Source organism: Agelaius phoeniceus, chromosome 3 (genome assembly GCF_051311805.1).
Source record: "Agelaius phoeniceus isolate bAgePho1 chromosome 3, bAgePho1.hap1, whole genome shotgun sequence".
NCBI lineage: Eukaryota > Metazoa > Chordata > Aves > Passeriformes > Icteridae > Agelaius > Agelaius phoeniceus.
The window spans coordinates 80,537,172-80,549,322 of NC_135267.1; the positions used below are offsets into that span (position 1 = coordinate 80,537,172).

Consider the following 12,151-nt stretch of genomic DNA (forward strand, 5'->3'; position numbering starts at 1 on the left):
TCTTGTACATCATGCAAGAAAAATCTTGGTGCACATGGAAATCCTAATAAACAGTTCCAAAGTGAACTCATGACTGCTCAACAAAACCAGAAACAAATAACATGTAATAATATGCAAATAATGACCACTTAATTACAGTAATTATGCAAATGGCATAATTTTACCATGTCAACATAGAGCAAAGACATCAGCACGAGAGGTTACACCCACATTTTCATATCAGTGCACTGTGCTGAGCCACATTTAACTACACTGTGCTTCTCATGCACTGACCTCAAAAAAGCTGCAATTAATTCAAACTATTATTAAATGCAGATCAAACAAGAAAACTAAGGCACAGAAATGATCCATCCAAAATCACATGTAGCTGCTGGCATCCAAGCATTAGGATGCAGCCTGACTTGTTAACTGCAGTTTCCTGAGCACACTGACAGAAAGCAGCCCATCCCATGGAGGCAGAGGAAGGACCCCAACAGGTCCATAACGGGACTTGGACTGGAACCACAGACTAAATTGCAAGAACAGAAATGAGGAGCACTGGTGACTGCTACACACCTTTTTGGTTGGCAGAATAAAAAGAAAAGATCCTGCTGCAGAGTGAAGTACATACCTTTTCATGCTTCTGTTAAAACAAGACCATTTATTTTCCTTTTATCTCACCCAAAAAAAAAAAAATTCTCAGCTTCTCTCCCTCCCTCCCTCCAAATGTCCTTGCTTATTCCTTTTTTCCTCTTCCGGTCTCGAAGTTTACAACTTCTCTCCACCCCTAACACTCACCTCTTGCTCTCATTTTCCTTTGCTTTCTCACTTTGTTCTCAGTAAGTATTCACCCCTTTGACCCTGATTTATGTGTGACAGTTCTCAAAAAGGAATTTCTTCTGCCATACCTGATGCTTCCACCACACATAATATTGCCCTAGTACTCACCTGTACTGTCCAGGAGGAAGGAAGCTGGAAGACCAGCAAATAAAGCTCTGAAGTATCAGTTACTTCTGCTTCCTAAAGTCCTCCATGAGGACAACTAGTAAGGCAAGAGCTATGAAAGGAATTGGAAGCTGTGGGGAGAGTGCAAACAGAGGTAGAGGAGATGTAAGCTTGGGTTTGCCTCAAACTAGTTAGAGACTATAGCAGGATATGGCCCCGATAGAGAAAGCACATGGTAGATCAGTGGGAAGCAATAGGACAGCTTCTGACACCAGCTGTAGGTCTGTAAGGACAGAGACTCAGCTGGCACTTTACAGACCTCACAAGGCTAAGAATTTTAAACAACTGATGCTTCTATAATGCTACCTGCACATAACAAATGAAGTAGCCTAGGGTGTGATGTTTTCAAAAATAAGAATTTGCGTCAACGTCGGGGTAGTTAAGAGAACACTCAAAGAAAATCAGTTTGCAGGATATAATTTCAGTATATTTTTAGGATCAAAAAATATAAATTCCTTGTAATTACAAAAAGCCCCACAAGAGCAAACTGTGTAGTCTGCAGAAACCATGCAGATACACCTAAACTTGTTTTTGTATCTGTTTCACCTCCAAAACTTGAAACTTAGAAAGGATCTCATGAGCAAAAAGGTGCATTTCTCTCCAAACCATTAAATTCCAAACTCATTCACTAGAGCTGCCTATACACTGAATGTTCCCCCCACTCTGCCCAAGCTTCCTAGCTGAAATACAAATAATCAAACATATTTTGCTCAGTTTTAATGGGGTGGGGGAAGCAATCTCTTTTAGCACCTAAAGAACAAAAAGATTAATCACATTTTAAAAGACAACTGTGTTTTAGAAATATAGTAAACAAGCAATTTCTTCTTTTAATACACCAAAAATTGTGAGTTAGTCTCCTAATTTTCTAGTTTATAATGAATATGAAAATAACCTCCCAAATTAGAAAGCTACCTTCAGTTCTTCTGTGCACAGGTAAATGAGGTTGCAGTGGTGACAGCAGGTTATCCAGGAGATTAAGTAAACTTTCTAAAACACCACTGTTGCTTAGCGATCTTTGGCCAATGCAAGAAAGCAACATGAAGACCCTAAAAACAAAATTTACATATTTAAGATTTTATTTCTTTTTCAGAATCAGTAATATGCTGTTACACCCTTTATATAACATTATTGTCCCAGGCTTTCATCTGAGACACAGAAAGCAGTACTGCAGCCCAGCTAGTAGACTGGATTTCACATTCTTATCTTTGTTAAGGTTAATGCAGCATGTTAGGGTGAACATCTTCTCTTTCACCCTCAAGAGGTCAGCAGAGTCTTCCACATCTGAAACAAGATCTCATCCATTTTATTTCCTACTACATATTATTGATAGCAGGCAAAGAGAATGAAATCAATGGATTCTTATATTCTTGAATTAATTAATTTTAAAAATTAATTATTATTCTTTATAAATATATGAATATAGATGGTGCTGTTCAAAGAAGGCAGAAAGCCTCTAAGCAGCAAATATGTTTGATTTAAATAAAATGCTAACATTTAGAATATTAAAGACTTCAATCAATAATCTGAAATAATCAATATATCCAACATTTAGTGCTCAACTCTACACATTCTTGCCCTTATCTCAGTGCAGTGTTTTGCAGTGAATGCTGATAGTGTACCTTCCAGTCTCAATCCCACTTTCAAATACTGGAGAAGAGCAACTCTGTCATGAGGGTACAATTTAAGCCTGATAAAAGAGAAGGTCACTTTTGCCACTGGACAGCAATCCTGCTTGGTATGCAAAGATCTCCAAGTAAAAAAAATAGCAAATTTTTTGTGGTGTAAGAACCAAATAGGCACAATAAATAACTGCAATTGGACATTTATCATCTGCAGTACTTTTTTGGGTCTATTTCTTAAATCAGTGAAAACCATGGATAAGTACCCTTCAGTCTCATTTTGTCAACTCCAATGCTAAATTATGAACAATGAAATTGCTTCACTGATCCATAGGTAATGTATCAATATAGATTTATATCTTACCTGTCTTGTGGAAATATGAGAAGTTGCTCTGAATTGTACAATTCCTGCAGGACATTTGAGAGAAACTGACCCCACCACCTTTCCCCTCCGCAGAGCTGAACCAGCAGAAGGCCAGTGTGCAATCGGATCTTGGGGGTTCCACTGATGCACAGGTGTTTAAATAACTCCTCACAAGCTTGAGCATGAAAAGTACTCTGCAGAACCACAGGAACTGAGTGCCCTTTTAAGAAAAGAGAACACCTCTGTTTAAAGAGACAAGGACTTGAAAACATAGGAAGAAGTTTGCAGTAAGTTTTTTAAACTACTACAATTAGACTAACTGGCACAGGAGCAAAGGAGGTGGGAACATATGGGGAGATGGGGATTTGTAGGTAACTCAAAGACCAGGCCATTTGGTCAAAACCAAATCAATACTATGTCAGTGCAAATACTCCACAGAACCTACATGAAGCAAAAACCAAATCTCCATCATGTTTTAGAACAAACTGGCACAGAAAAATCACATAACAACTAATCAACAAGGAAACTTAACGTTTCCTTTTTTTGTTGTTTTTTTTTTTTTTTAAACGCCACCAACTCCTACTCAGATTTTTCAATTTGCCAAGACTTCATTCAATGGCAAGCTTAGGAAATAAAAATGTTTAGTGGATATCAAAAAATCATGAACTAACTAGAAATATTGGTTTTATGAGTTCACTACCACCACCACTCTTGAGGCAACTTCTGCTACCTTGGCCCGCTTCTAACTGCCCAATCCACCCCCAGCATTACACTGGCCTCAATTGCTCACTGATCCTTTCACAAGGTGATTCTGCCTGTGAAAACCACCTGAGTATTCTGCCTGGGCAATGTTTTGTTACTTCAGCAAACTGGATCATCCCAAGAAAGACTATCTGAAAAAGGAATATGCAGCCAGGACTACACAAAAGCGAGAAGGACCTTGACACCTTCTCCTATCCTTTTCAGGAAGTGGATAGGCCAGCTTGGTGCCAATGGTAAAACTTTACAAAGTATGCTATCAGCTACTAAAATTACAGTAGATGTGGCTTGGAGCAGCCTGCTCTAGTGAAAGGTGTCACTCTCCATGGTAGGGTGTGGGGACTGGATGATCCTTAAGATCCCTTCAAATTCCAACACCATTCTACATTTCTATGATTCTACATCTAAACCTAGTATAAATGCCTTATAGTAGAGAAGTGCAGGTCAAGAAATAAAAATACTTGGAAATTGTTTCTACTATTATGACAAAAAAAAATCAAAACCTCAAAAAATACTGACCATTGGACGAATGTAGCAAACTGAGCAAAGTATCCAGTAAGTATCTAATGATGGTGCGTAGCTGTTCTGTGGATGACATCTGAATCAACTCTTTTGGATCAGATTGTTCCTTCAGTGCTTTCCTGCTTGCACCTAAAGCTACTTTGAGTCTCTGAACAGCATGGTGAGCCAAGTTGAGCTGAAGCTGCAGCTGAATGCAGTCCTGGTAAGCAGAAAATACTCTGCTGTCTTCTTCTACTGCCTTGTCTGGCTTTCTCAAAAAGTACTGGGCATTGTTAGCACTATTGAGTGGTGGCAGGTCAATACTCTGCAGAAGGATTTCTAACCGATGACAGGCCAAATTGTACCTAAAGGGAAATATTCAAAAAACACAATTCAATACACATTAGCAAACAGCAATACATTTGACAACCACCCTGCCAGAAGCCAACTTCTGGTCCATTGTGAATGCACTGTTAAAACAGATACAGAAAAAAAAAAAATACAGCGTAGTTTTTATTATTCCTATAAAGATACTCACAACTCTACAACAGCAGAGTATTTTTTGGTCTGAAGAAAAAAATGGGAAGAAAAAAAAACTACAACATTATGATATGCCAGTGGTTTACATTAAAATAAGTAGCAAATACACTTTTTTTTCTTCTAACCTGCACTGTATGTCTTCTTGCAATGCAACCATCATTGCCAAATGTTGATCAATTTCTGGCTGATTTGCTGATTCACCTTCTCCTCTGAGGGGATCATGCATTAGTTTCAGCTCATTTTCATAGGGTAGGATATAGGTATGGCCATAATAAAATCCTAATGGGATTTTTGCTCTGGCATTTGTGCTACCATATCGACCAATAACAGTAATCTGAAAGAAAATGCAACTATATTGTAACACAATTGTATCAAAACAGGAAAGATAAACACCAAGTCAAAAACATATTAAAAGTGTATAGCCCAAAAGAGTTTGGTCTGAAGACACCTTAAGTGTAAGTTCATGTACTAACAAACATCAAGAACTTACAAAAAGATCCTTTTACCTTCATAAACCTGCAAACTGGGGGTGGCAACAAGTCATGTAAAATAAGTGAGTGCGTGCTAATGTCAGTAGCCACTACCAGTCGCCTTCCATCCACTTCTTCTCCTAAAGTCCAGATGTCAATGGACAAAGAAGCCAAATCTCCACAAGTGGGAATCAATACATCTGTCAGTAATATAGGTCTTCCAAAATCCAGGGTCACAAATCTTCTTGCTCCTAGGTAAGAAAAACACAAGATTGCCTGAAAGACCAGTGCGTGCTAACCAGCGAGACATGTTACTTCTCAATAAAGCCATGTTTATGTATTGTTTAAAAGGTATATAAAGGTTTATGCATTGTTTAAAAGCTATATTTGCATACTTGAGGCTACAAATACCTGCACAATCCCAGAAACTCCCACTACAGCTTGAACACTGAGAAGAAAATTTAGGCATAAACGTAAATGAAGCTGTTTTGCTTTTTATGCATTATTTTTTAACAGGTTCTCTGTTGAGACCCAACATATTCCCCAAGACTCCAGCATTTTTCAACTATCATCAAGTGCTAGGTCTTAAACTCACAGGTATCACAGAATACAAACCAAGAAATATCTTTACTCTGGAAAGCTAAGAGAGACTGTAGCTAAGCAACTTATCTAAAGCCCCAGAAAATATTCCACTTCTTACTAGAACATGTGTCAAAACTATTAGGAATTGTGGTTTTACCTGAGTGCATTCGCTCTATGATAATTGACTGATGAGGTGGAGGTTGAAGAAAATGTGAAGCATGAGATATTGCAAGAGCAAGGCCAGATCCAAGTGGATTCTGAGGAATGGAAAAACATCAGTAAAATTGAGTGATTAACACCTATGCATTTATTGTGAGCTGTTAAAAAGGCATAATTTTGACAACACTTCACTACACTTAGATTTGAGCATGAACCATCAAAATATATGAACTACTAAGTTCAAAGGATTATTAACTCCTTACACAGTTAAGCTAGCTCCAATAAAGAGAAACCAGATGAGGTACTGTAACAATACTATCTTGCTTTCATAAGTTCTTTTCTCATGGTATAAATTTAGCAATATAGTTTTCACATCTCACCCGAATATATATATATATTTACTAGCACTCAATTACAAATTAAGACCCTGGTAATGCTTACAGCACCTTGTTTCTCTAAGAAAAAGAAAATAATTACCGTTCTAGACTTGCTGGTATTTTTGTTATGTGCTGCAAGGTTAACTGTTGGGGGGTCAATGACTGAACCAGGAAAAAGCTGAGCAAGCTCTGCATTAATAACAGCAGAAACTGCTTCATTAGGTGGAGTCAAAGGTGGAGTCATGAAGAGAGGAGTTGTTTTTGGTGTGGGTGGAATGACATCTGAAGGATGAATGAAGAACCCTGGAGCTGCTACTGTATTGGAAGGCACAGAGTTGTGAACAGGACCAACTGCTGATGCTGCTGCTGCCGCTGCTGCCGTTGTCTGATGCAGTTTTGCTTCCAGCTTAGCTTTCTGTGGAGAAGATGAAAGCAATGTATGTAGCAGATAATACTACTTGTGAACATGGGAGTAGTATTGAGCCACAAGTTCAACTTTGATTATACAACTGGATTTAATAAACCTAAGCTACCTTCAATACAGGTAAGCTGAAAAAAGCTTACCTATAAGCTGAAAAATTAAACTATTAAACTATTTAATTTGACTCACAAGCTGAGGAACGTGAGTAATTATATGGAATAATCAAAAAAAAAGTAAAATCCTTACACTGAACAGCAAAGTAGAGTCAACACAGCCAAGCACTGGCCAGCTAACAATAGCTTTATGACTAGCACTTTCCTGTGTCAGCAACTGTGCTTTTCATTTCGGTATGCTTTTTCAATTTCAGACTGATATACCTACTCATGAAGACTTAGGTCTTACTACAAACTCCCAACCCACCCTTAAAATACACAAAAACTAAGTCTGAAAGACCAAAGCAGCATGGGAGACACCACCAGCACTTTGCTTAAGAAGAGCAAACCAAAATGCTGAGCAGTTCCTTCCTCAAATATACTATGGAGGAAAAAAAAGCCATCTAGCTCTGCAACTACTTTCTCAGCTTTCGAAGTTTAGATACAGCACTGAAAAGAGCCAAATGGCCTCCAACCTGTTGCTGAAGCTTCAAAAGCTGCTGCTGTTTCTCTTGCAGCACCTGGAGCTGTTGCTCGGCTGAGGCCATTGCATGAGAGAGAGACTGCAAAGCTACCTGGGCTGCTGAACTCAGTGCTGTCGAGGCTTCCCCAACTGTTCCAGAAGAGAGGCCACCAACTGCTGGGGTAACCCCAAAGGTACTCACTGGCATGAAACAAACAAACAAAATAAAACACCTATGTAGAAATTATAAAACACACTTTTAAAACACACAATTCCTTATAAATTGTTCAGAGCGATGCAAAACCAAGAGAAATATCTTTTTAATCCAGTTCTTGCTACAAGAAACATCATCTTGAGTTACAAAGTATATGGTTTACAGACTATGCACTTGGTCATACATGCAACACTTGGATTACAGAAAAGCCACCTATTGCTCTGGAATTCTTCCACCACAAAAGCTTGTAAGGTAAAGATGCAAGCTTGTACATTTTACTCTCCAATAGAAACAAATGGATTCAAGTTAATATTTTTAAAATCCACTTTGTTTGCTAAGATCCAAGAAGTTTAACTCCAAATATCTGTTCAGAGACCCAACATATGGCTTTCTTCACATAAAGAAATTATTTAAGAAAAAAACAATCACAGACAAAACATTTTAATATTTCAAAACTACAAGCAGTCAGTTTGTCAAACAGTGCCATTATGTTAAATTAAAAATGTACTACGGAACAAACTATGCTAAGTAGAAAAAATGAAAAATTGTATATACCAGTAAACGTACTTGCATCGTCCCTTTCTATTCTAGTTCCATCACTTGTTGAAACACAGGTAAAGTGCAGAGGTTCAACTTCCAGAAGTCCAGTAAGAGAAGTAAAACTACCTTCAGCAGCTGCACAGCTACTTATTTTCCCATTTCCTGAAAAAGAAACATGTATCTGCACAGTCAGCCAATGTTTTCTTTATAGTGACATTTCAATTCATGAAGTGTCAAAAGGGACAACTAAATATAAGGCACATATTTTATTAGTTCATGTTGTAGAAGAAACATCTTAACATTATCATATCCTCAATATAAATGGGGATTTGCTGTCAAATCTGAAGAGAGCATATTAATAAGTCAAATTGTCAATCGTGAGAGAAGCATAGCATAACCTTCTATATTCCAGAAAAAAATAATATATGGATGCTCTATTCTTTTTACACTGAAAGCAAATTAGCTTGCAAGAAAATATTGATGTTACTAAAAGGAAGAAGAAACTGTCAGACCAACTAAAATCATAGACAAATTTAGTGTAGAACCCAGACTATTAATAATAACTATCAATATCCAAATAAATTCACAAAGTTGTATGGAGGAAGGGACAGGAAGGAGAAAGATAATAGCATACAAGAGAAGGAAAGGAGTCACTAAGACTGATGAACACACTTGCTATGAAAAGAATTTCCTGACAGGTAAAAATTATTTAGTTCTTTAGGACATTGCAGGGTCTAAAGGTTCACTTATGACTTAACCTGAGAAGATAGACACAAATATGCTTTTAAGGTATTTTAACTCCTCTAAAACAGAAAAAAATACCTCATTAAACCCTTATATTTAAGTAGAAGAATGCCATATGGCAGCTTTCCAACTTCAGAAAAATCCATTTAAGTTTCTCTGCTCATGTGAGTGTTGCTAGCCTAAATGAATAATAACATAGCTCAAGGAAGTTACTTGAAAGAGGTGACAGATGATTCCTAGATGACTGACCAGGGAATGAGAGCAGCCTTTCTGTCTAATCTCTACCCTGAGATATTCCACAGGATAGGACAATAACAGATTCCAGAAAGAGGCTTTTTCTTCTTGTCCTAAGGCCACAGGAAATGTAAAAGACACCATGAGCTAGAGAATACCTTGGACTTCAGCTTAGTTGGAAAATATAGAATCACATCTTCAGGAAAAGAAAACACTATAATAGAGATTTACTAATTCTACCACAATCAATCACTGCTAAACTAAACATACATACCTGATAGAACATCAGACAAATCAATTTCATCTGACTGCACTCCAATACTGCTGTTGTATACATTTTTACAAGAAGAGCCACATATTTCCAAATCAAACAGAACTGGATCAAAAGGTGAACTGTATAATCCATATCTGCAAATAAGACAAACAGCACCATTCACACAATAAGAACTCATATAAAATTATTTACAGTAAAAGATCAAGTATTTTACCATCCAGATTTATTATATTCCAAATTATCCTGTTCATTCATTTGACGCATCTTAGAAATTATCACTTGCTTATAGTGTATTAAAATTATTTATTTGATGGCATTTTCAAACAGCTTATAATGCTAAGTAAGTAACTCTTCATTACTAAAGAGTTTCAAAGATGTAATATTATCCTGAAAACATGATACAAAATCACACTAGACATGAAAATAGAACTACAATGAGCAAAACACACACCTGCACATAGTAAATGAGACATTAGTCTGAAGTCAATAAAAACACAGTACTGTTTCAAAACAGGAGAAGAAATTCCACCTCAGCTTGTTCTTCCAGCTGAAGTAAGAATTAAAAAAGGAAATGCTGCTAGGCATACCAATCAACACTTGTGATAAATACCTCAACAGAAGAAAACTCATAGCATTTACTCTGGCAGTACTGGAGGGCAAAAAATAGCACCATCACTCGAAGTGGTCCCAAATCAATTATGGTTTTATAAGCCAAGAAAAAGGAAACTTTAACGTAGTATCAAAATCAATGGGGTTGTTTGTTTGCAGTTTTGGTTTTGTTTAAAAGTGGTTTTTTTTTGTTTTGGCTTTTTTTTTAGTCTTTGAAAATACCTATTACCAGCAACTGAAAAGCAGAAAAAAAAATGGAAATCAGGCTAAATTACTAAGCCAGAGTAGAAAGAAATGCACCTGTGTAGATACAAAAGTGAGAAACGTAACACTCTGCACTTTGGCAAGAGACAGAAGAAATCTGAAATATTTCCACAAACACACTAGCAACGGCAGTAAGTTCTTCCCTTTTCCCTCTGCCTCCAAGCAGTTCCTCTTTTCTTTACCAGCTGAAGTAAAAGCCCCCAACATGCTGAGAAGGCTGGAATGTTTAAATGTCTTTTTTTATCAAGTAATCACAGAAGTGTAAATGTCTACATGAATACAACACCAGCAACAAGGTAAAAACAGATTCTAGACTTATTTGATTGTCAAAATGCTTCCCCATTAGCTGGGGTCAGTGCTTTTGGCCACACAATGCTATGACTGCAATTATCAGAAAATGATGAATGATCTTACAAAAGGGCAGATCATCTGAAAATTACAGATCAAGCCCATTTAACATTACATTTCCCAACCAAGTTACTTAGAAGGTAGCAAATTTAAAATAACTTTATACTCAGAACAACACAAGATACACTTGGTTGCTCTTTACAAGCATGCATTAGGCAGGACCAGTTCATCCTACACATCTGACAAGACAGATGTGTTTGCTGTCTGACCTTTTTTTGCACACCAGCCAAGACAACATGCTCCTGTAAAGTGGCTGCTAAAACATACAAAAATGCTCGAACAAAATTCAGTGTGGTACCTTCACAGCCTGCTTTAGACATCAGAATTTAAATGTTCAATAAATCAGGTCAGCTCAACACTAGCACTGATCACTTACATATTTTAAACAGTTTGATTTATTAAATAAGCAGGTGATAAAATGTCAAAATTCTGCAAGAGTATTGTAGAGTAGAATCAGAATTTGAACAAACTGCAGAGGGTTTAATTTATGCTGTCCAGCCTGGATTTATTTCAACAAGCATAGTGCCTTTTACCTGTTCTTCAGCAGGAATGATCAGGTTCACAGTTTTGAGCTTCATTAGCAATCCTTTTCACAAAAGGATAGAGAAGGCACACCAACAAAAAAACAAGGACTAAATGAAGAATGTAATGTAAAAACACAATCACCTTATTCATCCATGCAGTAATGAACATGAACTCTGTGACATACCTCTTCTATTTCATTCATCAGAGCCCTCAACCAGAATAATGTGTAAAATTTTGTGTATCACAATACAAAGAAGACAAGGACCAAAGAAGCCAAAGGAAATTCTTTAAGAATGACTACTGACCTGGAGAATACAGAATACACTCCAGACATTCCGAATTTGTTTAGAATGAAAGAATCTGCTCTCCAGTGCCATTGTGGGGAGGACATAAGCACTTGTTGTCATCTTATTGCAGGGGTTTCATACTGTTGTCTCCTTACCACAAAAGTTCCATACCTTCCTTTGTGTTTCTCATGGGCAGCTCCTCAGAGCACTGACTCTTTCTTCTTCACAAAGCAGCCAACTAACTCCAGTTCCTGTCTCAACCAGCCACCCCACTCTTTAATAGCACTCTTCTTCTCATTGGTTGCAACTATGGCCTGTTAAAGTCAGGCCTGCTCCTAATCTTTGATAATTGGCCCAAATACAACTCCTTAGGGGTAAGATTTCTTTCTACACTATCTTTATTTTCTTATATACTATTCCCCTACAAGCACTAAATGGAGCAGCAGGAGAGTTTTCAGATTAGACGAGAGCCAGAGACAGTTCAAGTGCAAATGATAACAATAATTAAACCATGTAACACCTGACAATATTTAGAATAATTTAATTCCATGACTACATGAACCTCGTACTTTCAAGAATAGGCTGGAGAAATTGTTTTAGATTTGCCAGAGACAAAACCAACCTAGTTTTTTGTAAGAAAGTAAAAAATCCTATCTAAAAT

At 37.2% G+C, this 12,151-nt stretch overlaps 1 protein-coding gene across 5 annotated transcripts in view; it reads right to left on the reverse strand.

Annotated features, from left to right (window-relative positions):
- Positions 1-12,151, reverse strand: part of BIRC6 (baculoviral IAP repeat containing 6) — a 176,597-nt gene that overhangs the window by 110,038 nt on the left and 54,408 nt on the right. For 2 of the 5 annotated variants that reach the window (XM_054630493.2, XM_054630491.2), the window contains exons 22-31: positions 9,398-9,531; positions 8,161-8,307; positions 7,405-7,592; positions 6,456-6,770; positions 5,977-6,076; positions 5,274-5,488; positions 4,893-5,101; positions 4,246-4,592; positions 2,968-3,187; positions 1,897-2,030 (exon numbers count right to left, since the gene is read on the reverse strand). In XM_054630493.2, coding sequence (XP_054486468.2) covers positions 1,897-2,030; positions 2,968-3,187; positions 4,246-4,592; positions 4,893-5,101; positions 5,274-5,488; positions 5,977-6,076; positions 6,456-6,770; positions 7,405-7,592; positions 8,161-8,307; positions 9,398-9,531 — 2,009 coding nt within the window. The remainder of the gene's footprint in view (positions 1-1,896; positions 2,031-2,967; positions 3,188-4,245; positions 4,593-4,892; positions 5,102-5,273; positions 5,489-5,976; positions 6,077-6,455; positions 6,771-7,404; positions 7,593-8,160; positions 8,308-9,397; positions 9,532-12,151) is intronic. The other 3 variants (XM_077175715.1, XM_054630492.2, XM_054630494.2) reach the window with 3 other exon arrangements.